Below are 26672 nucleotides of genomic sequence, written 5' to 3'. Positions count from 1 at the left end.
CATGCTGTTCTTATGCCTTTCATACTCAGTACATTATCCGTACTGACTCCCCGTTGCTCGAGGGGCTGCGTTCATGCCCGCAGGTTCAGGTAGATCGATAGGTGGTCCAGCTTAGTAGGACTTCTATCCAGCAGTGGTCAGTGCGCTCTATTGATCCGGAGTTGCAGTCTATTTTGGTATGCTAGCCCTTTTGAGATGTATATGCATATGGGTATGACGGGGCCCTATCCCGTCCTTTCTACAACTTTCATTCCAGTAGAGGTCTGTAGACAGTTGTAGGTATTAGTCAGATGATGTAGCCCTGTCAGCTCCCATTCTTTTGTGTACAGTATATGTAGTGGCCTAGCTGGCTTGCGCTGTTTTTTTCCAGTATGTATGCGTAAGTACGGTCTGTACCAAGTTTATAATGTTATTCTTTCATGAGGCAGTAAGAGATCAGTTTATGCCATTTATGGGCCCTTGATATTCAGTATGGTTCAGATATGTGTTTAGGGGTATTTGGTCACTAGAGGTCAGACACTCGTCACGACTCATTGGGTTGGGTCGTGACACTTAGCTTTTAAAAAAAAACATTTTCATACATACATACATACATACATACATACATATATATATATATAAAATACCGTACCCGGCCATATAGGCTCGATGTTATCATCATATCATCATCATCTCGCGTCCGGGGCATCCAGCTTTCAAGGTAACATCATAACCTACCCACTGCAGTAGTGTGCACATCTACGTGCTTGCCCGGCCGACTATAGCGCGGCTCGCTGTGAGGAAATACATACATATATAAAGCATGCATGAGAGCCAAATAAAAGCTATAACTCTATCGGAGTGACGTAAGATCAGTAGCCTCCGATTATCATTATGGAACTATCATCATAAACATATATCACCTTGAAGGAACAATTACCATAAAGTGAGATCAACATCAATAAATAAGATCAATAATCATGAGATAAGTGTCAACAATATCATAAGAACATCAAGACCCATAAGCTTCTAGTATTTCTAGGAATGGAGTCATTATGAAGGACATTTGTGTAGGTTCGTATCAATATGATCATGCCATAAGAAAGAAAGGGGGCAACCTTAACATACCTTGCCTCCTTAATTTATAGCCAAATTCATTTCAGTTACAACCAATTTGGCTCAAATTGAATCCATTGTTTCCCAATTAAAACCAATATTTAAAATTAAGCCAATTTAGAGTATAATTGAGACGAATTAATCATTTAATTAATTAATCAAGCTTCTTGACATAGTAAAATATTTATTTGCAAAATCGACTTGTCATGCTAATCAAGTCATGAAGGACTTTAATTTGACAATTAAGATACGTACGTAATTAAAACACTTGTTTTTTGTGTAAATTGATTTTCTAATTGATAAATAGACATAATTAATGCTTAAAATTATACGCAAAATATATATAATATATATTGGGATATTTTGCCAATTCATTGGCAAAATGTCACTCAAAGCTGTTTTAGAAAGTATTTTTTGGATTTTCTAAATATGTTTTTTACTCTGTTTGCGATTCAGAAGCTTGATTAGTTAATTTGAATCTTTTGGATGACAAAAATTGGGTGTCAACAACCTCAGCACTTGGGGTGGTATTTATTCTATTTTAAAAAATTTAGGGGGTAATAGGACCTGCATAAAAATAAGGTGTGTTCCTGAAATTTCGGGTATAATTCAAGGGGGTACTTATGCCTTTTCCCTAAAATTGGATGTGTGTGACATCGTCTTATGGTGTTATGTCAAGATGGTCTTACTAATATGTTGAGAATAAACATGTGATCTTGTGATATTTTGTGAAGTTATGGCATAAACACGAAAGTCTGGATTTGTTATGTGTAGGTGCAATATGTGTGAGTTGTTTTTACGTCTGCCATCTCTTAGTGTGTTAGTTTTAAAGCATTGCTAGGAAAAGTAATAAGCAACTTTCTGCCAATTAATCCTGTCACAAATAAGGTACGCCAAATTTGATGTTTGTTTAGAACAAAGTTTCAAACGTTTATGCCGTACTTTCAAGAATATTAATATTGACAACAAGATTCTTGATGATGATAGAGCAACCACGACCGATGAAAGAATCAGACACCAAGACTTATGTCTATAAAGAAGTAGTAAGTGAGTTATGCTTTATTGCATGTTTGTACCTGATAAAATTATAATATGTCAAAGAATCACTTATATCTAATTAAACTTCGAATGTTCATCATCATAGGTTCACACGATATTCAATCATTTTGACTTCGACAAACAAGCCTGCATACGAAGATCCATATTAATCAATCACAGAGACGTACTTTATTCTTTCATGTATTTTAGTCGAAAATTTGTTTAAATAATATTGATAGTCCTATTTTACGAAACTATGTGCAATATGACTCGACATATAATACACATGTAAAGCCCACTCTAAAATTAGTACTCTCTCCGTCCCAATTTATGTGATACCATCTGACTAGGTACGGAGTTTAAGGAAAAAAAAAAAAGAATACTTTTGAAATTAGTGATCTACAATAAGTTTTAGAGGTTTGTGTGGTTGTAAATTACCTCATAAAATTAAGTAGGCGTTTGGCCATAAAAATCAAATATTTCTCATTTTGTTTAGACTTTTTACGGTTGGAGTTGAAAGATGAAATTGTGTTTGGTTATCGTTTTTGTCAAGCATAGTTGGTTGTTTGAACGTACTAATAGTGAAAAAAGTGAAAATAGGATTTTAGGTATTTTTTAAATTCCAACTACAATTTCAAGTTTGGAATTTTCATGGTCAAATGCTGATTTTAAAATAAAAAAAAATATTTGAAAAAAGTAAATATTTCTCATGTCCAAATGGCAAATATTTTTAAATATAGAAAAATAATATTTTTTTGAGACAAATTAAAAAGAAAATGATGTCAAATAAATTGGGATAGAAAAATACACATCAAAGGACCCAAAAAGGTCGAAACGAGAGGAAAAAGAAACTGTCAAACTAGTACGGTACTTAAAAACGAAAATACAGGGGAAACACAAAGAACAGCAGTAGATTGGTATTCCTAGATCTTCACGCAAATCCTGTCAATTACCAATAACATACCATCACGCCCAAAGCGCACATTAGCACTAATAGCCATCTTCTCCCAGAAATAGGCGGGACTTTTCGAAACTATTACATCTTTCCCCCCTAAAATTTCTGCCACCCACTGTTTTCTATCTCTTTTTTGCCTCTTAACAAAACCCTAACCCGCCAATAGTTTTTCCCCTTAATAATCTTAATCTAAATAAATAGAGTAATAGTAAATACTACTAGTTGGGGCAGGGCAAAAAGCGCACAACGTTGAAAGAATTTGAAGCGATAAAGGCGATGACGGATAAGGGGCAAGATGGTAATAGTATATCCGCCATTAATGGCGGTGACAATCAAGAATTACTGCTAGTTAAAAAGGTACAAGTACAAGAAGAGATTACCCTTTTCACAGAAGAAGGAAGCCAAAACGGCTGCGTTGACGGTGTCGTTTCGGTTAGCCAAAACAGTACTAGCCTTTTTGGGGAGGAAAAGTCTGAAAATAAGGCAGAGGGAATGGAGGATTCGACTATTGTCAAGGTAGAGAACGAAACTGGGGATACTATTATGAAGGAAGCTGAGGGAGAGGGAATGGAATCTCCGGTGGAGGAGAGGAAGTGCGAGAAGGAAACCGCGACTATTATGGAGGAGAATTTAGATCTAAAAAAAGAAGAAGGGATGGTCTTGACGGAAGTCGTTAAAAAACCAAAAGGAAAAAGGGGGAGACCGCCCAACAAAGATAAGCAAAAGAAAAACATTGATAATAAAGAGAAGAAAAGCAATAATCTTGGTAGGAAAAAGAAAGAGGAAAGCGATAGTGAGAGAGAAGAGAAAGAGGAGAAAGAGAAGAAAAGCAATAATCTTGGCAGGAAAAAGAAAGAGGAGAGTGATAGTGAGAGAGAAGAGGAGGAGGAGGAGAAAGAGAAAGAGAAGATTGATTCTGATGAAGTGACTGCTGGTAGGCCAAGGAAGTCAAGTTTGAAAGCTAGGGAGAAGTTAAGTGTATATACACAGGAAATGGCTGAATGGGATGAAGAAGACCGCAAGACAAGTAAGAAAAGAAGGGCTAGGAGGAAAACACAAGAGAACGGTGATTGTCAGAAAAAGCATGGAAGAAAGAGGTTTGTGGAAAATGGTGGAGATTCGGATAGCAAAGAGGAGGGAAATGGGAATAAAAAACATAAGGCTGAGAGAGAAGAGTCAGAGTCTGGAAAACATTCTTTAGGCCAAAGGAAACTTCCACAAGATAATGCATCAAATCCCCGTAATAGAAAGAGGAAGGATGAGAATGTAAAAAGCTCTTACCATTCTGAATGCTTCATTTGATCATTCCTTTAATTTATTCTTTACTAACCCCAAATTACCAATTCAAAACATGGGCAGGGTAATGAGATTCAATCAAATATGTGTCATCAGTGCCAGAGGAATGACAAAGGAAGGGTTGTTCGCTGCACCAACTGTAAAACAAAGCGATACTGTGTTCCTTGCATGGCCACATGGTACTCAAACTGGTTTACTTGCAAAGACATAATGCTCTGCTCCTTGTGACTTTATTTGAGCAGTTTGTCTCTTGATCAGATATTTCTATTGTCAAAACTCATAAGATGCTAAGCATTGAGGCTTTATATTTTGATTAATTTCAACCCAGTTATCATTCATTCATGTAGTTTTCTTTTTCTTTTTTCTCATGAGTGCCTTTCCCTTTATGATCAATAATAGGTACCCTGGGATGCCAGAGGAGGCTTTTGAAGAGTCTTGTCCTGTTTGTCGTAGAAACTGTAATTGCAAATCATGTTTGCGGTTGGACGGACCAATAAAGGTTGGATTCTTTTGCTGTCTCCCTATAATTAAGTTACAGTCCTATTTTGCAAGTTAACACAATGTGATATGCCCTTATGGTAAATCATTTTGCAGGATTTGAAGAACTTAAAATTTGAGATTAGCAAAGAAGAAAAGGTTCAATATTCTAAATTTATTTTGCAACAACTTTTGCCTTTCTTGAGAAAATTTAACGCAGAGCAAGTGGTGGAGATGGAGATTGAAGCTAAGATTCAAGGTTTTATTATCTGTTTTAAAGATTAGATGCTGTAACAGTTTATGTTTTTCAATTGAGATGCCATATGCTTTTCACGTGGGCAACTGTAAGTGTGCATTTTAAGACGAGCTTAGGTGATATCTGTTTGCATGGTTAGAAAAGATAACAACATAGCCATTTTCCATATATTTGCAGTTTTGAGTTTGAAATGTCAAATAGGGAATGTTTTAATGCACATAGTTTCATGTAGCAGGTAGAGAGATACTAACATCACCCAGGAAAAACCATATGTCTAATGCATCTTCAATTGCTTCCTATTGTAACTAGAGTTTCCTTTTTCACATCTGGGCAGGGTTACCAGTGTCAGAGTTAATGCTGCAGAAGGCAAATTGTCAGGAGAATGAGCGAATGTACTGGTAAGCATGAAGAACCTCTTCTTTCCACGTCAGTCTTTTGGAATGATATTAAAATAAACTGAATTGAGCAATCTTTTGTGCAGCAACAACTGCAAAACATCCATTTTTGATTTTCACAGAAATTGTTCCAGTTGTTCCTATGATCTTTGCCTTACTTGTTGCCGGGAGCTTAGAGATGGTCACCTTAAGGGAGGTGAAGTAGAAGTCATCATGGATTTCGTTGACAAAGGGGTTGCTTATCTGCATGGTGATATGGAAGCTGATTCTTCACCAGGTATCAGAACTAGACCTTCAAGAAAGCCTAGATTTCCCAAGAAGATGGTTGAAAATGATTCCGAGGGTGATGCCAGGTTGGCATTTGAAATGGAACCTGGGGATAATGGAAGGATTCTGCCAGAGAATTCTGGTGGTCCTGCTGGTGAATGGAAATCCAATGAAGATGGTAGCATCCCTTGTCCACCAGAGAATTTTGGTGGTTGTGGTAAGGGAAATTTAGAGCTGAAGTGCCTGCTGCTGAAAAAGCCAAAACAACATTCGGTCTCTGAGTTGTTGGAAAAAGCTGAAGACATTGCCAAAAAATTCGAATGGGAAGACAAGCCTGAAGTTCCTCAGGGACTATGCTTCTGTAGAAATTTAGTGGATGAAAATGATATGCAGGAAAGTAAAATGTGTAAAGCAGCATCTCGTGACGGTTGTGATGACAACTATTTATACTGTCCAGCAGCTAAAGATCTTAAGCAGGAGGATCTGAAGCATTTCCAATGTCACTGGCGGAAAGGTGAGCCTGTGATTGTCCGCAATGTGCTTGAGACTGGGTCAGGGTTAAGCTGGGAGCCCATGGTTATGTGGCGAGCTTGTCGCCAGATAAAGAACTTAAACCACCCTCTTCTTTTGGATGTCATTGCTATCAACTGCTTAGATTGGTGTGAGGTCAGTTTAATACTTGCAAATCTCAACATTCCCTCCCTTTTTCAGAGTAATTCTACTTGTCTTGGTAATCCCTAGTTTTATTTACCATTTTGGTCTGCTTCCTAAAGCCATCAGTTGTGGCTTTTTAGTTCTTAGTTTGCTAGACATTTAAATATTGTCAAAATTTTGCTTTCAGAATAATATGGGGTACTTTTTCCATCAGTGCAGTGTATCAGCTTTTTTCCCTCATGCTTAGGACTTAATTATATTACAGATTGAAGTACCTGTCAAGTTAAAGTTTATATTAAAATCTAAGCACTTGATGCTTAATACAAAGTGCATTGCTATGGTTTTAACCCTGTTAGTTCGCTTAGGTTAAAGCAACTTAATGGATGTAGAGTGGGAGTGGGTTCCAATTATCTCTTTAAATGTGTTCCTATTGGATTAATTTATCCTGTTTGGTTAATAACCTTTACTATTGATAAGTTACTTCTGCTTTTGAACTAGTTAAAAATAAAATTTAATTGAGTAGCTAATTCTATTAATTGTGGAATGTTGCTTTCTCTATCATCCATAAAATGTATATTCTTTTAAATGCTGTGTGATCAATAGACTGCTTATAAAATGTTTATATTATCAGTTTTTTTTTTTCATTTCGAAACTTCTTGGGAAACACCACCAGCCACATATATATTTTGACTTACAGCCCTTGTGGTCCGGCCGTTCCCCTTACCCCGAGCATAGCGGGAGCTCAGTGCACCAGGCTGCCCTTTAAGTGATATACAAATAATTAAGGACATTTGCTGTCAGAGAACAGAGTTTGTGGCTCTTTAAATAGATGTGAAATCAATTTGAATGGGATTGAAGAAGTATGAAGGGAAGCTTAAATCTGTTAATATATTTTACTATGAAGTGCACAGTTAGCAGCAATCTCAATAATTTCAGACCAAGAAGCAGCGTGTTGTCTGACCAGTGCCTTATCTTTTGCCATTTGTTGTAAAGAAATGAAAAGCTATATCGGTACATGTGTATTCTGTGTGATTTTGTTTGTCTGTGCGGCATGTGTTTTTTGTTTCATTTTTTTTCTTTTAATTCTTGTATTTTGAAATCAACCCAACTATTCATGTCTCCTTTTCTTGAAAATAATAGCTCAATGCGATTTCCCCAAAGACTACGTAGAACTTCAGGTTTACTGGATCCAGTGATGTTCAATGTTTTAACAATGTTTTTCTTTCTCCATTTTAGTTTCTGAAGGCGGTTATTTGCTGTTAAGTGATTCTCTAGGCGTGATGAATAATTTTGTTATTTCTTGGATGACTACAGGTAGAAGTTAACATCCACCAGTTTTTTAAGGGATATATGGAAGGTCGAACTGATAATGCTGGGTGGCCCCAGATTCTGAAATTGAAAGATTGGCCTCCATCAGATTTATTTGATGAACGATTACCTCGTCATGGCGCAGAGTTTGTTAACAGCTTGCCTTTTAAGGAGTACACACATCCACAAAGTGGCTACCTAAATCTTGCTGTCAAACTGCCAGACAAATCATTGAAGCCCGACATGGGACCAAAGACATATATTGCTTATGGAGTTCCTCAGGAGCTGGGGCGTGGAGACTCTGTCACTAAGCTGCATTGTGATATGTCCGATGCGGTATACCTAGTTTTTCTCTCTCCATTCTTTTGGCATGCTTAGCTTGTGTTTGGACATAGATTTGGCTGAAACTTGAAAAAAGAGTTTTTGAAAATGAGATGAAAAATGGTTTTTGGAAGTTGAAATTGTGTGTGCATGCATTTTGCTTTAAAAGAAGTTGAAGTTTTGTGAGTAGAAAACTTCAAATACTTGAAAAACTAGTCTAAACCACTTTTTGAAACTTGAAAAATTCATCTTCAGAAGCTGCCCAAACACTGGTCACTTTTTATAACCAAGCAATGTTTAAAAATTATTTTTGAAGAGAAGTGAAGAAAACTTATGGTCAAACAGGAGCTTAGTCTTTTCTATTTTTCTTTGGCATACTATTCTGCTTTGGGTACAGTTAGAATATTTCTTGAAGAATGTGGACATATTCATGCTATGCAGTTTATTTTCAAAGGGCTCTGTAACTGTGATTTCATTAAGCTAATAGAAGCTAGGTAAACTGGTTCTACATGCTTTCCTGTTGAAAAAAAAGAAAAAGAAAAATGGAAGCCCTGAACATGTATCCCAGAAGCTAAAGTGACCTTAGGTTCTCTAATGTGGTTCAACTTATGCTTAGGACTAGAAGACTAAATGGTCCTAAATTCTGTTAAACTCCCGACTATGCGATGTGTAATGTCTGTAATATGAATGCCTCTTGAAATACTGCAACGCAATAATTTACTTGAGATCATACTAAACTGTGAACTATGTGTTTACCTATAAAAAGATGTCAGCTATGTGTTTTCTTATTTTATTAGGTCTTCTTTGTTAGATTTCTGTACTTTAAAATTGTTTTGTAGGTGAATGTGTTGACACATACTCAAGCAATAAACCTGACGCCTAAGCAGCTTTCAGAGATGGAAAAAGTAAAAAGAAACCATGCTGCCCAAGATAAAAAGGAACTTCAGATGGTTGGGGAGGAGAAACAATGCAAAAATGAAGTATCATCTGAGTTGATTGATGACCACTCCGTGCAAGGTGAGAGTAGTAGAAGAGACGAAGAAAAAACTGATCTATTTGAAGTTCAAAGCTTGAGTGGTGAACCAAATTGTGGCAATCAGTCAACTATTCCATCAGCTTCTTGTGTGGAACCAGAGGGAGATACTGGCACTGACGTGGTAATAAATGGTGCAGTAAGTTCTACTAGCACTTGTGAAGCAAATGGAGGAATTAAAATTGATAATGATAAAAGTGATGAATGCAAAGATAAACCAGTGTTTGGAAAAAGTGAAGTATTTGAGGATATAGAAGGGGGTGCACTCTGGGACATCTTTAGAAGGCAAGATGTTGCCAAGTTAGAGGAATATCTCAAGAAGCACTTTAAGGAATTCAGGCATATCTACTGTTGCCCAGTACCGCAGGTATTAATAAACTTGCTAAGCTTTTTACTTTGAAATATGCGAGCAACTTGGCTTTGAGATATTGACAATTACCTAGAATTGACTCTGAAGTACATTAAATGTCGGTTAAATGAAGTCAAAGGCTACACGTAGCAGAGACAGATAAGAGCTTAGATAATATACAGTCTCAGCAAGAAAGCCAGAGGGTCAGAGACTAAGTTCCTACGTTAATGTGCTGAAAATATTCTTTCAGATATCTAGTGAGAGAGTGACGGGGAAAGGAGTGCTACACCCCAAACCGACCCCCTTGCTTTTACCTTTTTAACTGATTCATTAAGTTATTGATATGTACATGACAATAAACTGCCATTACTGTTGTTTTTTTTTTTTTTTGGTATAGGCAGCTTAATGCTCTGCTTGCTGACCTAGGACACAACGGCCTATCATGTTACGTCATGTAGTGTTACATTTTGGGCAAGGTTTTTCAATATGAGACAACGTTTTTACAAGATGAGAACATAATTCCTAGTCTTCCAATTTGTCTTTTTACTCTTTATTAGAGGGTGGGTCGGATGGTTTTAGAACTCCATCTTTCAAAGTTTGGATGAGGAAACAATTTATGACAAATTGTTTCTGACATTGGAACCCATAAACATAAAGTTTGGTTTTAGTCTTTATGACATTTATGATGATGTTTTTGGTTGATATAGGCTTTATAGAAAATGTATTTATCATTTCACTGATTAAAAAAAGAAAAGAAAATGTATATCATTTCCTTTTTCTGAGGTTAAAAAGTTTTACGGTCTCTGTCCGGCTCATTTATGCTTTAATATGTAAAGTTTTAACGGGCACCCAATGGGATGATATAGTGGTTGATGAAGTGGGTACAAACCTTAGAGATTAGGGTTCAAATCCCATTTGAGACAAAAAACATTAGGTGGTTTCTTCCCATTTGCTTAAGTATTGGTGGTCAGGTAATCCTGATACTTGTGTTAGTGGGAGGCAGCAAGTGCCTGATGGGATAATCGAGGTGTGCGAAAAATCGTTCAGACTCCACAATTAGTAAACAAATATAAGTGCTTATTGTTAATTTTTCATGCTTATGTTTTGCTATGTCTTCTATATCTGCTAACTCTTTTTTTTGATAAGGTAAGATAAAGTTAAACGCACTAGCTCTTTTGGTCTTGTAATGTAGGTTGTTCACCCCATACATGATCAAACATTTTACTTGACTGAGGATCACAAAAGGAAGCTTAAGGAAGAGTATGGTTAGTGTTCATATATGAATTCTTAAGTTTTATCCATTTAACAAATAAAACTCATACTTTTTCCTTCTAACAATTTTTGTATTTATTCTGCATTTTACAGGAGTTGAACCATGGACTTTCGTTCAAAATTTAGGGGATGCAGTTTTTATACCTGCGGGCTGCCCTCATCAAGTTAGAAACTTGAAGGTGCAATTACTCGCCAAAACTCTCTCACCCACACACACATTACTCTCTTGATTTAACGCTCTTCTAATTTTAATCTAATATTTGAAGCTATACTGACATATATATTATGCAATCCCTAGAGGTTGTGAAGGATAAATTATCATGTATAAATGCTAATATATCTTGGGTATGTATTAGGATTAGTAGATGTTGCCATGCTATTATAGTGTGCAACAAAACTCACTATAACAACTTTAGGGCCTAATTATAGTAGAGGTGTCTTTTGTTCCAATGTCTATTTGCAAATAGGTTGTGAGATATATAATTGAGAAATCTTACAAGTTGATGTAGGTTAATTTAGGGCTGATTTATGGCTGGATGGGAGAAGTGATAATTTTTTTGATGGAAGTAGTAATATAAAAATTGCTCATAGATGTATATTCAACAAGTAGAGAGTCCTGCAAATAACTTGCTTCTCTATGAAGAGCATCAAATTTTAGTAGTCATTGAAATAAATTGGTTGCTCTATAAGTGATCTGAAAATAGAAGCTCTTAGGTCGTTTGATAGGATGCATTAGATAAAATATGTATGCATTAGCTTTGTGTATTACTAATTCCCTGTTTGGTACACTTTTTCAGCCTATGTATGACTAATGCAAGTATTAGTTCTACACCGTATTTGGTATTATCCTATGTATAAGTAATACATAGCAAACCATGGTATTAGCAATACAAGGGTTTTTTATACATGCATGAACATGGTTAAAGACACAATTGCCCCTGCTCTTTAATTTCTCGGCTCTTTAATTTCTCTTGTATTTCTCTTTTATCCTTATTTTTCTTTGGTAGTTTTTTCATAATTATGAGAGCAAAGCGTATTTAAGACATGACGAATGTGAGAAAGCAAAGAGCAACACCCTCTAAGCTCATGATCTTTGAAACTCCAACCCATTCCTCAGTTAAACTTCTTTGTCAAATTGTTAGTTCTATCTGCACTGCTTGCAACCATAAACATCAATTCCTCAGTTAAACTTCTTTGTCAAATTGTTAATTCTATCTGCACTGCTTGCAACCATAAACATCAAGTTATGTAAAGGAGAAAAAGGAAAAAGATGTGTCACCTATTATATATACGTTTGCTGCTTAACATTTTGTTTGTGGCACTTTAGCGTGCTCCCGTATATGATGCCTTCTATTTTAATAAAAATAGTTTTAATAAAAAATAGATGTTTCTCTTATTTATAATTATAGGCGCCTAATCTTTTTGGGTATAGTAAACACTACTGAGACTTTTTGATCGAAAATTAAAGGAATTTTTCTTCGGATTAAGTAGGGAAGTGAAACAGTTGGAACAAAGGTTCCCTTTCTCAGTTTGCATTTTTCATAAGCTAAGTAATAAGCTGTTAGTGACGGAAGAAGTGATGAATTTCTCCTCTATTTGATAAGCTCGAAATAGAAAATTTTCAATTACTAATATCTACTGCACTTCTATTCCCTTGTGATGTAGTTAATCCTAGATGTGACATCATACAAAAACAGAAGCAACAAAAGATTTATGATTGGAAAAAACGAAAAAGAAAGGAGGAGACAGGGGGAAGAAGCTTGTAGGGAAGCCAAAAATACAAATTTGGATTGCTCCAAGTACGACAGTGTCATTGACTGTAACTCAACAACAAGTTATATTTGCAATTGTACAAGTACACTGCTGCCATAAAAATAGTGTACAAAGCTAAAGAATGTGGAGGGTATTTTTGTAAACAAACAATCTTTTTAGAAATTATGCAATGCTTTAATACTCCAAACCAAATAACACAACATACCAAGTAAAATCCCACAGAGTGGGGACACCAAACCAAACAGTGGATAAGAAATAATCGCAGCATAACTAATGCTAGGATTACTAATACACCCTATTCAACACTATTCTAACAGACCCTACCAAACCACCCCTTAGGGCTTAGTTCAAGTGGCAAAGATTGAAAGCCTTGTGACTTAGGTCATAGGTTCGAGCCTTGTTTTATGTGAACTAAGCCTTGTATTTAAGTGGAGAAGGGTAGAGGGACGAGCTCATTATCCTTGAGTTTCTCAAAAGCTATGGGTCGTGCTATGGGTTGGATCCTGATGGATTTCTAGGTCATTAAAAGAAAGTGTTCCAAGAATATATAATGTTCTTCTATACTTACAAAATTGTTTTCAACCAGCGTTTAGGAATGCGGCCGCTTCACCGCTTAAAGCGGTGGAGCGACCCTCTTTCGCTGCAATGACCTAAAGCGAGGCTTGGCAAGTAACCGCTTCCATGTCTGAAGCGCAGAAGCTACCAGAAGCGAGAGGCGGAATTAAGCCTGCTTTCTTTGTTTTTTGTTTTAGAAGTTTAATTTTGAACAAAAAGACCAGTCGCGACTTTACCTGGACATTTCAGCGGTTAGGGTTTTCACGTAGACCAACTGCTTCTCCATCGACTTCAGGTAAGATTTTTCTTTTGCCTGGCGCAGCTAGTGCTATGGTTTGTTCTTCTTTCTTCTCTTTTTTGGTTCTGCTCTGTTTTTTTCTAGTTCTGCTTCTGTTTTTTTTTTTTTTTTGAAACTGAGCAGTAATGCATTGTTTGTTTTTTTTCTTTTTGGTTCTATTTCTGCTTTGTTTTCTTCTTAAATATGTTGCTGATTTTTTATTCCTAAATCTTAACAGTGATTAAAAAATGTCTCAACCCGACTGGCTTAGAAATATGGTACAAGAGCTAATGCGACCAATAGGAGCAAAGTTACATATTTTTATTTGTAGCTATACATTTACCGGCGGAATTTGGCACCAAAAACATCTAATTGGTACTTACAGCAACGTTCAATGCTGTACAAGATGCTTGGAGGTTGTGAGGGAAGAAATAAAAAAATATGTTTAGGAAAAAAAGGAGCTAAAACGTCAAATGTTACATCAACCAAATGTGACTAATCTTGATGATGATGATGATTATGAAAATAAGGTGAAGCTGTTGATTTGTCCCTTCCTTCAAAATCACAAAAAGGGGCAAACGCAAACAATGCAACAATCTCTTCAAGTTATGGATCAACTGGTATGAAAGGTTCCTTTAGATTGTTACTTTCAATAGATGCTAGTTGATAATGTAGGGACAAGCGATAAAAAAAGTTTGCAAGCCACTGCCAAGGGTATTTTGACGGAGCGTGCAATTGCGGTTTTTTCACGATGAATGTACGATGCAGGGCTCCCCTTCAATTGTATCAACTATACCGACACTTTTGGAGCCTTGATTGACGCCGTCGGCCATTATGGTGCAGGAATGTAGCCACCCACTTATCATGAAGTTAGTAACTCTTATCATGAAGTGGACGGCAAGATTCCATCAAGATGTTCTCTTTGTTTCAGAGCACCATAGAGAAGATTGGAGCAGAGAATGTTGCTTAAGTTGTTACAGATAATGCAGTTAAAAATGTTAAAGTAGGTGCTATGTTGAAGGGAGTGTTCCCACACATATATTGGACTCCATGTGCAGTTTATTGTATAAATTTGATGTTCGGAGATATTTTCAAGGAAAGACCCTTCACAGGAGTTTTCATTAAGGCAGTTAGGGCAGTTTCTTACATTGTTCAAAGGCCTTTGTTGTTGAACTTGATGAGGAGATTCACAAAACTAAAAAACTTGGTGAAACCTGGCAAGGCCAGATTTGCTATTGCCTATTGCTTTCTTGACTTTGCAACGTATGCACACGCAAAGGCCAATTTGAAAAGCTTGTTCATTTCAGATGAATGGAACAATAGTAAATTTGTAAAAGAAGTTACGGGAAAAGAAGTTGCATGCATAATGATGTCTTACACTTTTTGGAATAGTGTTGTTCATGCTCTTAAAGTTGGCGGGCTCTTGATTAAGGTACTTCATGGGGAGCAAAAACCACTCATGGGCTACCTTTTTGAAGTTATGGATAAGGTTAAGGAGTTTATTTGAAAATCATTTAGTGACCCGCATAAATATGCAAAGGTCTTTGACATCATTGATAAAAGGTGAGCGGATCAACTTTATCAACCTTTGCATGCCGCTGGGAATATATTGAACCTATCACTCTTTAATGATAACAATGAGATGAAATTACTAAATCCAAAAGTGACGAAGGAATTCTATGAGTGTGTTGCTATGTTGGTTCCCGATGAAGATGAGCAAGATAAAATAAGGGATCAACTAAGTGCTTATAGTAATGCTGATGGAACTTTTGGAATAGGAATGACTATAAGACAAAGAAAGAAGAAGTCACCAGGTGAGCCAATTCGTCTATATTTCTTTATAGTTTAACTTTTAAGTTATTTCTTTATACTTATTAATTTTTTAATATTTGTTCTACTTTAATAGTTGTATGTCGGAGGCTTTATGGTGGAGACACTCCAGATTTACAAAAGCTTGCCATTAAAGTTCAGGTCTAACTTGTAGCTCATCCGGATGTGAGAGAAACTGGAGCGTGTTTGAACATGTAAGAACTAAGAAGAAAGATTTAGTATATTGAGATAACTAATTATATCTCAATTGTCTTAACTCCTAATAATTGCTTGGCACAACTTATTCGCAGATTCATAGCAAGAAGAGGAATAGACTAGTGTCTCAATTGTCTCAACTCCTAAAGCGCCTCAATGACCAATTCTTAAAATACAATAGAACATTGAGGCATCCTTACAACACTCGCAATGTAATTGATCTAATTGGTTTGGACAATGTTGATGATGCTAATAAATGGCTAACCAGATTTGAGAGTGCTGAAGATGAAGCAATTTTTGAGGTTAGATTCTGATTTCACTTTCCGTGTTGTTGCCGAGGCAATGAGAGTTGAGGAGAAACCACTATGATTTAAGGGGGAATACTTCAAGCCAACAGAAGAGGGGAAAAATAGTAGCTACAAATCATTCTCTAGCTGATGAGGTTGAAGAAGATGAATGATGATGGAGGAATACCAGATTTTGACAATCTTGTAGAAGAATAAGAATTAGATGTTGAACAATTAATAGCTTTGATTTTGTTTGTCCTATGGTCTATGGAGGATTTTGTGATATCTACTTTTTAGTTTTTAATATGAACTTTTGCTTATGTATACTGTATGTTTATTTTGCTCCTTTTTACCAAATTGCGCTTCACCTCTATGAAGCGAGCGCTTCGCTTCACGCTTCGTTTAAAGCGTGAAGCAGGGCCTTGCTTTTTTCTGCTTCACGCTTACCTAACATTGTTTTCAACTTTTTAAAGTTCTTTTACACCTTCCACAAAGTCCACCTAAGTGCCAAAGGAGCTACTTCTCGTGCTCTCTTTTTCCCATTTCTTTTCTTGGAACTTCCATGCTAGTAACATCTTTATTCACCCATTCAATTTTGAGCATATTCCATTGCATGCCCTATTGTGATCGGTCATCGGAGAGCAACTGCTCAGCATCCTTCTCTGTGACCGTCTAAGTGGGGAAAGACACGTGTGCTCTTGGAATCCAAATTGAGGCATGAGGAATGATAGCTTTTGTTGGCCTTGTATGCTAGCTGCAATGGTTGACATGATCAACAGGTGGTGTACGTTTAGCCTTTTAAAGACCCATCACTTGAAATTCTATATAGTTGGGTTGTGGCAGTTGTTCTCATTGAATCCTTTTGGGACCAAGGTATGTGTTATACGGGAAATGGTTGGCACTCGTTATTGGCAGCCCCAATGTCTCTATCTGTCTATCTCTAACACTACCTATGCTTTGGACATTTGAAGGAAATAGGTCTTTAAGAAAAAAATTGCCACAATTAGGAAGGTTGGCTTCAAAATTCTGTGTTAAGAGAAATGACAAATGTGGTTCCTTATGTTGTTGGGGTAGGTCTAAAATAGTCCATTTTTAAGTATATCCTGAGCAGTTTTGGGCCCTTAAGTTTGTCAAAAGTAAAGCATTTTTGGTCTCCAAGAAATATTTAATAAGAATTGTGAAAAAAATCTAATGGGAATTCACTCTTGGAGGCATAGTTTTTGTCATATTCGGTCTATTTTTGGTGTCTGGTGTAGTTTTTTAGGGTATACTTTTTGCTATTTTTATCCACGCTCAATTGTAGAACCATGAACTCCAGGACTCAAAGATAGAATCCTTTCAGTATGTTCACAAGACATACTTTAAAACTTAGATCAACCATAAACCCTATGTTACATTTTACATTAAAAGGAATAACAAAATTTAAAACTTAATAAAATGTGTTTTACATTAAGAAAAAGACAAGCTTAGCTAATTTTCTGTCACCCCCATTGAGTCACTGTTAATCCATATTTGAAAACATAAATAAGAATCCAAAACTATAAGAAACATCAAAATGAAATACAATCTTCAACATCTAGGTATATAGGTTATTGAATTCCATAAACGGAAAACCTTGTAATGAAATTTATTTCTTTTTGGAAAAGAGTTTTCTCAAAAGAAATTCCTAGTAAAACTTTTTAGAAGTAGGACCTTTTGGAACATCATCGAAGAACTTAAAATTAAAACTAACCAAAAGTTAATGCTTATATGCGATTAAACTTTCCCAAACAGCAACAATAGAAACCCAGTGAAATCCCACAAAGTGGGGTCTGGAGAGGGTAGAGTGTACACAGACCTTATCATTACCTTGGGAGATAGAGATACTATTTCTAGTAGACCCTTGGCACAAGAATCAACAAGCTTTCCCAAAACCCTATACAAAAAGAACATGAAGCTTTACCTAATAAAGATGCAAGTGAGCTATGGTTTGTTGAAAAAAATGAGAAAATTAAATGAAAACATAAAGCATCAAATGGCAATTTCTCATTTTTATTTATTAAGCATGTCACTCTAAACAATCCGAATGTAAATGAGATAAATTGAGTAAAAAAAGAAGGTTGTCATTGGTTCTTGGTAAACCTGAATCAGATATTGAAAATTCCAATATTGCCTGTGTTTGTCTACAGAAAGTTTGTCATTGGTTTTCTTGGTAAACCTGAATCAAATGGACACAAAGAAGATGCTGAATGTACCATCTAAAGTAAGTGAAAATTCCAATATTGCCCTTAGTCGTTCTTCTCTTCACCCTTCTATATAATAGAAAATTTGGGAACAAGTTTGAACTTTTAATTTTGACCTTTTAATTAGATGCTTTTCATTTTACCTTTTAATTAGATGCTTTTATAGCCACACAGATATTATGAGAACTTTAAGACCACAAGTCTCAAATGTCTTCCTTGTTGAGTCAAATCATGGTAATTGAAGCAAAGGGTAGTTTCTTTGCTTTTGTTATTTCAATACCTTTGGTCGTATGCAGTTTATCGTAGTTTAATGCTTTTATTTTAGTAGAAACGAAAAAAAAACGTCAATACTTGTAATTTCGTATAAATATTTTGCAATTTTTAAGTTTGTTCTAATTGACAAATTTTAATAAACACATATGAATAGCAGCTAATAGAGTAATAAATGATTTATATTTATTATAATAGTCTTGTCTAATTAATATTGGCAAGCTATAATCAAAGTATGAATATTAGTAAATTGTGGCACAATTAATTTGTATTTTGAACAATGAGAAATAAAAATCTTGCAATATCCAACTTCTTTACTTATGTCATCTTGACAAAAAAGTTTTTTATTTTTTTTATTTTTATACTGAACATATCAATTGCTTATTTTCAGTTTCAACATTTCTACCCAAACACATTAGTAAATACAAATCCAACATTTAAAGAGTGTTTTTCAGCACTTGGAACATTTAAAGAGTGTTTTCCAGCACTTGGAGTTGGTGTGTATAGACTACTGTTATTCTGCTAAGCCATGAGTTCTAAATAATACGAAAATTACCAAACTGAAGAGGCTTGAAAATATTTATATTTAATTTTGAAAAGACGAATTAATAGATGCACCTAAAAGTGGTTAATTTCCATTTGTAAAGGAAAATTTGACAATTTCATCTTGTGCTTTTGACGTGAAACTCATTATATATTAAGCGATGAAAACTCATCCCAGTGGAAGTAAAAATACTAGGTGATGTTGTCTATTTGCTTAAGTCTTGAAAGATAAATTTACTAAGTAACTATGCTGGTGGAAGGTAGCAGATATCCAATCCTTGGTGAAATAGTTGAGATGCGTGCAAGTTGGTTTATTTGTTTATTGAATATGCACATTATATCTTAATTTTCTAAAGAAGGTGAGAGATTGAGATATTTTGTGTAACAACTTTATGGATAGAAACAACCATGTGCTTTGGACATGATTATATATGTTGGTGTTAGAAAATGTACTTGTCCCCTAATTGGTTGTGTAGGAGTTTTCAAAGGGATTTATAATGTCGTGGGTTACTCCGCTCATTGCTTAAGGTCATAGGTAGGATGTTGAAATTCTTTTACATTTTATCAAAGTCAAAACTTTGAAGTGCTTGTTTGCACAATCACTCATCTCATCATTTTCAATAGCATTTGCTTATCTCTTTCAAAAATCAGCCAATCGAGCCACTAGCATAGTTCCATGCTCATTCATTAGCCTGTTGAGCCTATCTGTCTCCCTTAATTTCTGAAACACAAATTGTCGAGCTTCAACTCTTTCTTCTTTGATTGAAAATAAAAAAAAAATAAAGAATTTTCAGTCCATGTGCAAACTCAAGAATCAGGTTATACATGCGGAAGGATGCTATAAATTATACTTGTCCCTTATTAGTTATGTAAGGGTTTTCAGAGGGGTTTTTGCTTTCTAGTGTTTTGGGCCACTACATCATTGCCTTGAGGTTTTGGGTTGGATGCTCAAATTCTTTCAAAGTTGGTGTTCAGGGTTCTAAATTAGTTGTGACCCAAATTATTTTTGGAGAATAAAACCCATTAATTGATCCCTAAATCTAGCTCTAACACAGATAAATTAAGTCCTTATATAATATTACTCCCTCTGCCCCAATTTATGTGGTACATTTTCTTTTTTTAGTCTGTCCCAAAAAGAATGATACATTTCTATATTTAGAAATAATTTAACGTAAAACTTCCCTTTTTACCCTTGATGAAATGATTTATAGTCACACAAATATCTATGGCTTGTTTTAGACCACAAGTTTCAAATGTCTTTCTTTCTTTCTTTCTTAAACTCCTTGCCAAGTCAAATTATATCACATAAATTGGGACGGAGGGAGTAGTAATTAATTGTTTTTGTTAAAGATATAAAATAAAGTTTATTATTTTCTTTTGTCTTAAAAATGTTTTTTTTTGATGACTTAAAAAAGGATTTGTGGATCAAAGCTTTTGAACCCTCGAAAATATGTACAAGACACATGGCTTTTTGATCCAAAATTTAGGTTAAGAGGTTTCTTTTTCATGTTTATTTGGGTGGTTCTTTTTTTTTTTTTTTTTTTGAAAGTGGTTATTTTGACTATATTTTAAAGAAGGGAATAGAAATTAAAATTTAATACAGAACTTCACATTTAGAAATAACAAATGCACATACACTATAAGTACGGTACCAATTGGTTAGGTTTACTCTTAGTTTTACATTTATTGTGTCTATTTGTAAAATGGCAAGGGTATTAAGTTCTTTTGGAATACTTTGGTTCCCTACTCTTGACAATGAAAGTTATTTGTTGTGTTTTCTTGTTTGCTAGTGCTGTATAGTATTCAGAGCTTGTTGATTTTGAATGTAGTTTTGAGATGTGCTATATTGATGTTTATTTTCCAAACGGAACATATGGCGGGAAACAATAATATATAGCTTGGTTCAAGCATGATTTGTTATGCTATATTCTACTTTTAAGATATCCTTTAAAATTGTGAATCTAGGTCTTCTGTAAGGGTATTATATCGTTGTCAATGCAAACTATATCAATTTATTTTGGCTGTGAAAGTAGTACGCTATCAGTGGCCTGTTAGGCTTGCATTTGATATAATTTTCTTTAGCTTCCTTGTTCTTACAATTGTAAGATATACAGTTTGGACATTAAAAAAAGATTCGATGGTTGCTTTGCAGCAGCAATAATTAATGTCTCGCATAATAGCACCCTAGGAAGGTGAGAATCTCTGGTGCTTGATAACTACTATGGGATGTGAAGTTGATTCTGGGTGATGAGCTAGCTTTAATTGGTGCTTGAATAAACTGGTTGCTCTTTTGGGCGTGTCCAAAATATTCAAATTGTAAAGGTCCGAAAAAAATGAGGCCAACTCAAAGCTGGCAACTTTTTTGGACAATTTGAAGCATAAAGTACTGTCTCAATGTTAAGATTCTTTTGTTTGTATCCAAATGGTTGAGAATTAAAATTTTACTTTTCAATTTATGTGATATAGTTTGACTCGGCACGGGGTGTAAGAAAAACAGGTAGACTTTTTAAACTTGTGTTTTAAAACAAGCCATAGATAATACAGGATGTTTAAAGTTACATTGTTTTCAAATATAGAAATGTGTCATTTTTTCTGAAAGGACTAATCAATATATAATATAAAGCTAGGCAATAAAAAAGTGAGGTGGCATGTCTCAATGACCAGCATCACTATTTATCTTTTTTCTCAGAATTTTGAATTTTTTCCTTAATTTTCTGTCCCAAAAATTTGTAAAAATTATGGGCATTTATTTCATTTCTTGAAATCCCTCTATTATATTCCATTATTCCAATTAAGACTTTTAATGGGAACTAAATGCACAAAATGAAGAGAATAGAACGGCACCCTAACTTCTTTTTGTATGGAAATTAGTAACGGAAATCATAAGTTGAGGTTTATTGGCACATTAATTTTTTACTGTTATTAGTGTTAGTTTGCCTCTTCAACTTCATATCAGTTACCAATAATAACTATAAATCATCACATTGAAAACTTTTCATCCTTCATCCTGTCTCTTCTCCATACATACATCTCACAAACCTAAAACCTTGAGAAACCAGTTCTGTTGCAGATTTAATATCTGGTGCATTTGAGTTCTTGCCCCCGTCGATCAGAAATTCGTGGGTAACATGAAAAAGGAAAATTATTATTTCTGTTGCGGATCTGATATAGGGTTATTATCATTTTGTTCAATTCATGTTCATTGTGTATTCTCCTGGTTTGATTGATTTGTCTTTACATTGTTTTTTTTTTCATTATTTATTGTAAATGTTTTTTTTTCTTTTTCTTTGTTTTTTACGAGTGTAAAAAGATGTACTAAATTATTAAAAGAATATGGATGTTGAATGGGAAGTTCTCACTGTATCGAAATTGATTCATAGTTTCATTATTTCTGCATATTAGAAGGGTTGGTTTTAGTTTCTGAAAAAATAATCAGTATATTTAATTATGTTGGTCTCGACAAAATTGTTTGATTAAATTCAACCCATTATGTCTTGCTTGTGGGTTCACGACTTATTCCCCAATGAAAAAGTATGAACTGTGTTCAAATAATTTTAAGCACGGATAATCTTCTTTTATTAATATTCTAATAGGATAGTTTCAATATGAATTTATCAACTAACACGAATATGCTGAATTTCTTGTATATACACGTTCTTTTAAAGTGTTTAGTAAACTTACTAATTCCTTAGTGCTAAATAGTTATATGGGTTTGAGTTGGTTAAGAATGGAGATCACAAGAATAAAACCATTCCAAGATATCTACTTTTGGCTGCGAATATTGAGCTCAAAACGAAGAATAACTTAAATGTTTTTATTTTGTATGGAGGTTTGGAGACAAACTATTCTCCTTGGTGATCCATGGATTGACGCGGCAAATTCAAGGTGAGGTGCCATGGTGTATGTTAGTTGCGGATGACATAGTCCTGATTGACGAGTCTCGCAGCGGGGTTAACGCTAAGCTGGAGGTTTGGAGACAAAATCTGAAGTCTAAAGGGTTCAAGTTGAGTAGGACCAAGACAGAATATTTGGAGTGCAAGTTCAGTGATATAGTGCATGAGACTGATGTGGAAGTGAAGCTTGACACCTAGGTCATACAGAAGAAAGATAGTTTCAAGTATCTTGGGTCTATTATACAAGGAAATGGGGAGATTGATGATGACGTCACACACTGTATTGGTGCAGGATGGATGAAATGGAGGCTTGCCTCCGGAGTGTTGTGTGACAAGAAGGTGCCACCGAAACTTAAAGGCAAGTTCTACAAAGTGGTGGTTAGACCAACTATGTTGTATGGGGCAGAGTGTTGGCCAGTCAAGAAATCTCATGTTCAGAAGATGAAAGTGGCGGAAATGAGAATGCTGCGATGGATGTGTGGGCACACTAGGAGTGAAAGGATTAGGAATGAAGTCATCCGAGACAAGGTTGGAATAATCTCAGTGGAAGACAAGATGCGGGAAGCGAGGCTGAGATGGTTTGGGCATGTGATGCGGAGAGATGCAAATGCCCTCGTGCGGAGGTGCGAGAGGTTGGCCAGTGACGGTTTCAGAAGAGGTAGAGGTAGGCCGAAGAAGTATTGGGGGGAAGTGATTAGACAGGACATGGCGCATTTCCTGCTTACCGAGGACATGACCTTAGATAAGAGGGTATGGATGACTCATATTAGGGTAGAAGGCTAGTAGGTAGTCGCGTTTATCCTTTCTTACGAGTAGTTATGTTGCTCTATAGTTTCTTGTCTCTTGATTTCTGCGAGTATCTGTTGGTTTATAATGGCTTATTTACTTTTACTTTCATTGTTTTCATTTTCATAATTGCTTTGATTTGTTTGCCCGTATCTGACCTTTCTTATGCTTTTTCTTGAGCCGAGGGTCTTCCGGAAACAGCCTCCCTACCTAAGGTGGGGGAAAGGTCTGCGTACGCTCTACCCTCCCCAGACCCCACGTTGTGGGATTCACTGGGTATGTTGTTGTTGTTTGTTTTGTTGTTTATATTTTGTATGGCAATTTTTAGTTATAAGATTTAATTTATGTTACTAGGTTTTCTAACCTTATTTTTAATATTTTGAAAAGTATTAATTAGATAAAACTAAAATATACGTCATTACAATCCAAATTATTAAAGTGTATATTAACCCTAAATGTATGTTGTTTGTTAGCATTTTCTCTCTCTCGGGAAAATGGAATACATCTAAATTAAATATTAACCTGGTCGTTTTGTAAATTTTCAATTTTTTTTAATGAGCGAGCTTTTGTTAGCTTTTTATTTCTCTCAGAAAAAAGAAATAATGTTTAAATTAATTATTAGCATGACCATTTCGTAAATTCTCTAACCTCTTTTACAACCGCGCGAAGCGCGGACAAATTCACTAGTTAGTACATAATGTCACATAAACTGCAACAGAGGGTACCTTTTTTAAATCTTTATTACTGCCATTTTAGGTTGGTAGCTAAATGTTCAGTTTTGTGTTCTAATTCTTTAGTTTTGTTGTTTATTTGAGTTTCACTTAAGCCTTGTTAGTAGCTATAGTATTAGTTGGATGCTTTGCCACTCCTAGGAGGTGCTTTGGTGGTAAGTTTCAAGAGGGGCCTGTGGTCTCTTTCTTGGACCGATAGTAAGCAATAATTATAGTTGACATAAGTTACTCCTTTTATCCGATTTTATGTGATATTCTAAAAAGACTTTGACACCTTTGACATTTGATATAAAAGTTGATTATTTTATAGATGAGTTAGATAAAGGAACATGAAACTATTATTATCTTTCATTTAATTGTTGGTAGTAGAAGTGATTTTGGTACTTTTGTATATTCAGTTTGTGTTAAATGTCTATTTTTGTTTCTAAACTTCGTGTTCATCGACAAAAGTAGTATTGATGAAACGCAAATGTTATGGATAAAAAAATCAGTAACACATTATCAAAACATAGCTTGAGAAAACTACTGAGGAAATTTGAAATCCATATTTGAATAAATAATATAAATTAGTTTTTTGAAATTGATCGGTGTTTTTATTTCATGTCACCTAATTCCAGATGTTTTAATTGTTTTCATGTCTATGTAGTAGTTGGTTGTTAAGTTATATTTTCTGGCATTACATTTATTGGTATATGTGTATAATGTTTTTCTTCATTGGTCTTTATTCATAAAATTTTGCCTTATAATATTGCGCTTTGCATTTAAAGTTTGCAGGTTTTGACACATTTCTATGCCTTTCACCTTCAACAATGTGGTGCTCTGTATTAGTAGTAACATTTATAAACACACTTTCTAGCTGCAGTTGTGTTCTTTTCAAAATTCTGGGTATGCTCATCTAATGCATTGGCAAATGACGGGCATGTTCTGTGTAGTAGTTTCCGCTAATCTCAAACTGCAAATATTAGAGGTTGTTTTTATCTTTTATCTGAGTGAAATTCATTAATATATTTACTGTGTTCATCTGGTTGCTAGTATTTACTTCACAATGCTTTTGTGTACTTGGACTTTCACTGTGTAACAAATTTTAAAACTTGATGTTGACTTTAAAAATACTTTCACTTTTTGTGTAACAGTCCTGTATAAAGGTTGCTCTTGACTTTGTGTCTCCGGAAAATCTTCATGAGTGCATCCGTCTGAGTGAAGAGTTCCGCACTCTTCCCCAAAATCACAGAGCCAAGGAGGACAAGTTGGAGGTATATGTAACTGGAGAAGGAGTTTGGGTTCTTTCCTTCTTTTTGTTCAGGAGTGCAATACCGTATTTTATTGAAGGGATGATTATGGTAGTTTGCTTTTATGGTCAATTGGTGTTTTATACTTTAACCTCGTTTCTATGGTCTGTTGCTTTCTTCTTTAGCTTTCCAGAATCTGGATTTTTTACTGTTATAAAGTGACATTGAGTTGAATCCTGCATTTGAGGGAAAAGTGTGAACCAGATGAATATAGAAGTAATCTTATGATAATTGTTCGTCGGCATATGGTCACATTTTAATTATGAAGAAGTTTTTATGATCTGTTTCTATTTATTTGTTCATGAGGAAATGTTTTTGGAAAATTATGTATTTTCTTGCGTGTTTATGTTTTCTTGGTGGTTCCTTAATTGTGACAGGTGAAGAAAATGAGTATTCATGCAGTGAGAGAAGCTCTAGTTGAATTGGAAGCACTTCCAAAGTAGGTTTCATTAACTCTAGCTTCTTGCTTTGTCTCTATTCACCTCTAATAACCCTGTTCCTGTGAACTTCTCCCTTATTTTGTGGTTCCATACCTCATATATGAATCTAGAGTAAGCAATCTACTTGTAAACATTTGTTTCTTGGTGGTGAATTTTGTGTGAGGATGGGCTGAATAGTTTCTCGAGTGAGTTCATATCATGAAATCAGAATGCGCTGTCAACCACATTCTGATTTCCAAGTTAAATCTAAGTTATGCTCTTAGTAATATAAAAAAAATCTCTTCATTACATGCCTTTACCTTCTCGCCGGAAGAGCTTTATCTTCTAGTTTCTTGGGAATCGAAGTGGAGTTTTGGTTATTGCTACAGTATCCAAAATAGTCTTTGCTTCCAAACTATAATTAGTTCCAACTACTTGGTTACTTTTTGATTTCTGTGTTTTCCCTGTGTCATCGTCGTATTTTTCTGTAGATTTCATGGTGCCTTATATTGTGAAAAGACTAATTTTGTACCTTGATTCATAGGAGTTCGTCTGGCAAGAGTGAGAACAAAAAATCACAAAAGAATACAGTCCATAAAGATAGAGAAAATTCAGGAGAAGATCAAAATGGGATTTGCCAGGATTAAAAAGAATGACAGGACGAGTCTCAGTAGTTCGAAGAAGGATTTTGAAATGAATCGACAAAGGCTCTAAGGGAAGAAGCACTTTTTGGATTATGAATATGCAGGATTATCCAACTGTGGTTGTATTTAGTTAATCTCCTTGCTATATAGGCCTACTCAATTTTTGTTCAGCTTCTGGGGCTTTCGTATGTGCATTAAAGTTTTATTATTTGTATCAATGAAAATGGTCATCTTAAGTTTAA

The 26672-nt window shown here is 35.1% G+C and overlaps 1 protein-coding gene across 9 annotated transcripts; it reads left to right on the top strand.

The window, feature by feature from the left end:
* The first annotated feature begins 3027 nt into the window (after positions 1–3027).
* On the top strand, positions 3028–26672 carry LOC132616094 (lysine-specific demethylase JMJ29-like). 9 transcript variants are annotated; one of them, XM_060330685.1, is made up of 14 exons: positions 3028–4354; positions 4448–4563; positions 4784–4883; positions 4979–5120; positions 5452–5515; positions 5599–6445; positions 7748–8077; positions 8902–9462; positions 10637–10709; positions 10810–10895; positions 24941–25045; positions 25212–25331; positions 25745–25806; positions 26331–26672. In XM_060330685.1, the coding sequence occupies exons 1-14, from the start codon at positions 3365–3367 to the stop codon at positions 26431–26433; spliced, it is 3699 nt and encodes a 1232-aa protein (XP_060186668.1). In that variant the 5' UTR covers positions 3028–3364; the 3' UTR covers positions 26434–26672. The 9 variants fall into 9 exon arrangements, 6 of the variants coding, with proteins under 6 accessions (XP_060186668.1, XP_060186667.1, XP_060186669.1 ...); XM_060330684.1 differs by having other exon boundaries at positions 25212–25418; XM_060330686.1 differs by lacking the exon at positions 24941–25045 and having other exon boundaries at positions 25212–25418.

The sequence above is a fragment of the Lycium barbarum genome, chromosome 10 (assembly GCF_019175385.1).
Source record: "Lycium barbarum isolate Lr01 chromosome 10, ASM1917538v2, whole genome shotgun sequence".
NCBI classification, from domain to species: Eukaryota; Viridiplantae; Streptophyta; class Magnoliopsida; order Solanales; family Solanaceae; genus Lycium; species Lycium barbarum.
This window is presented reverse-complemented; position numbering and strand designations above follow the sequence as displayed.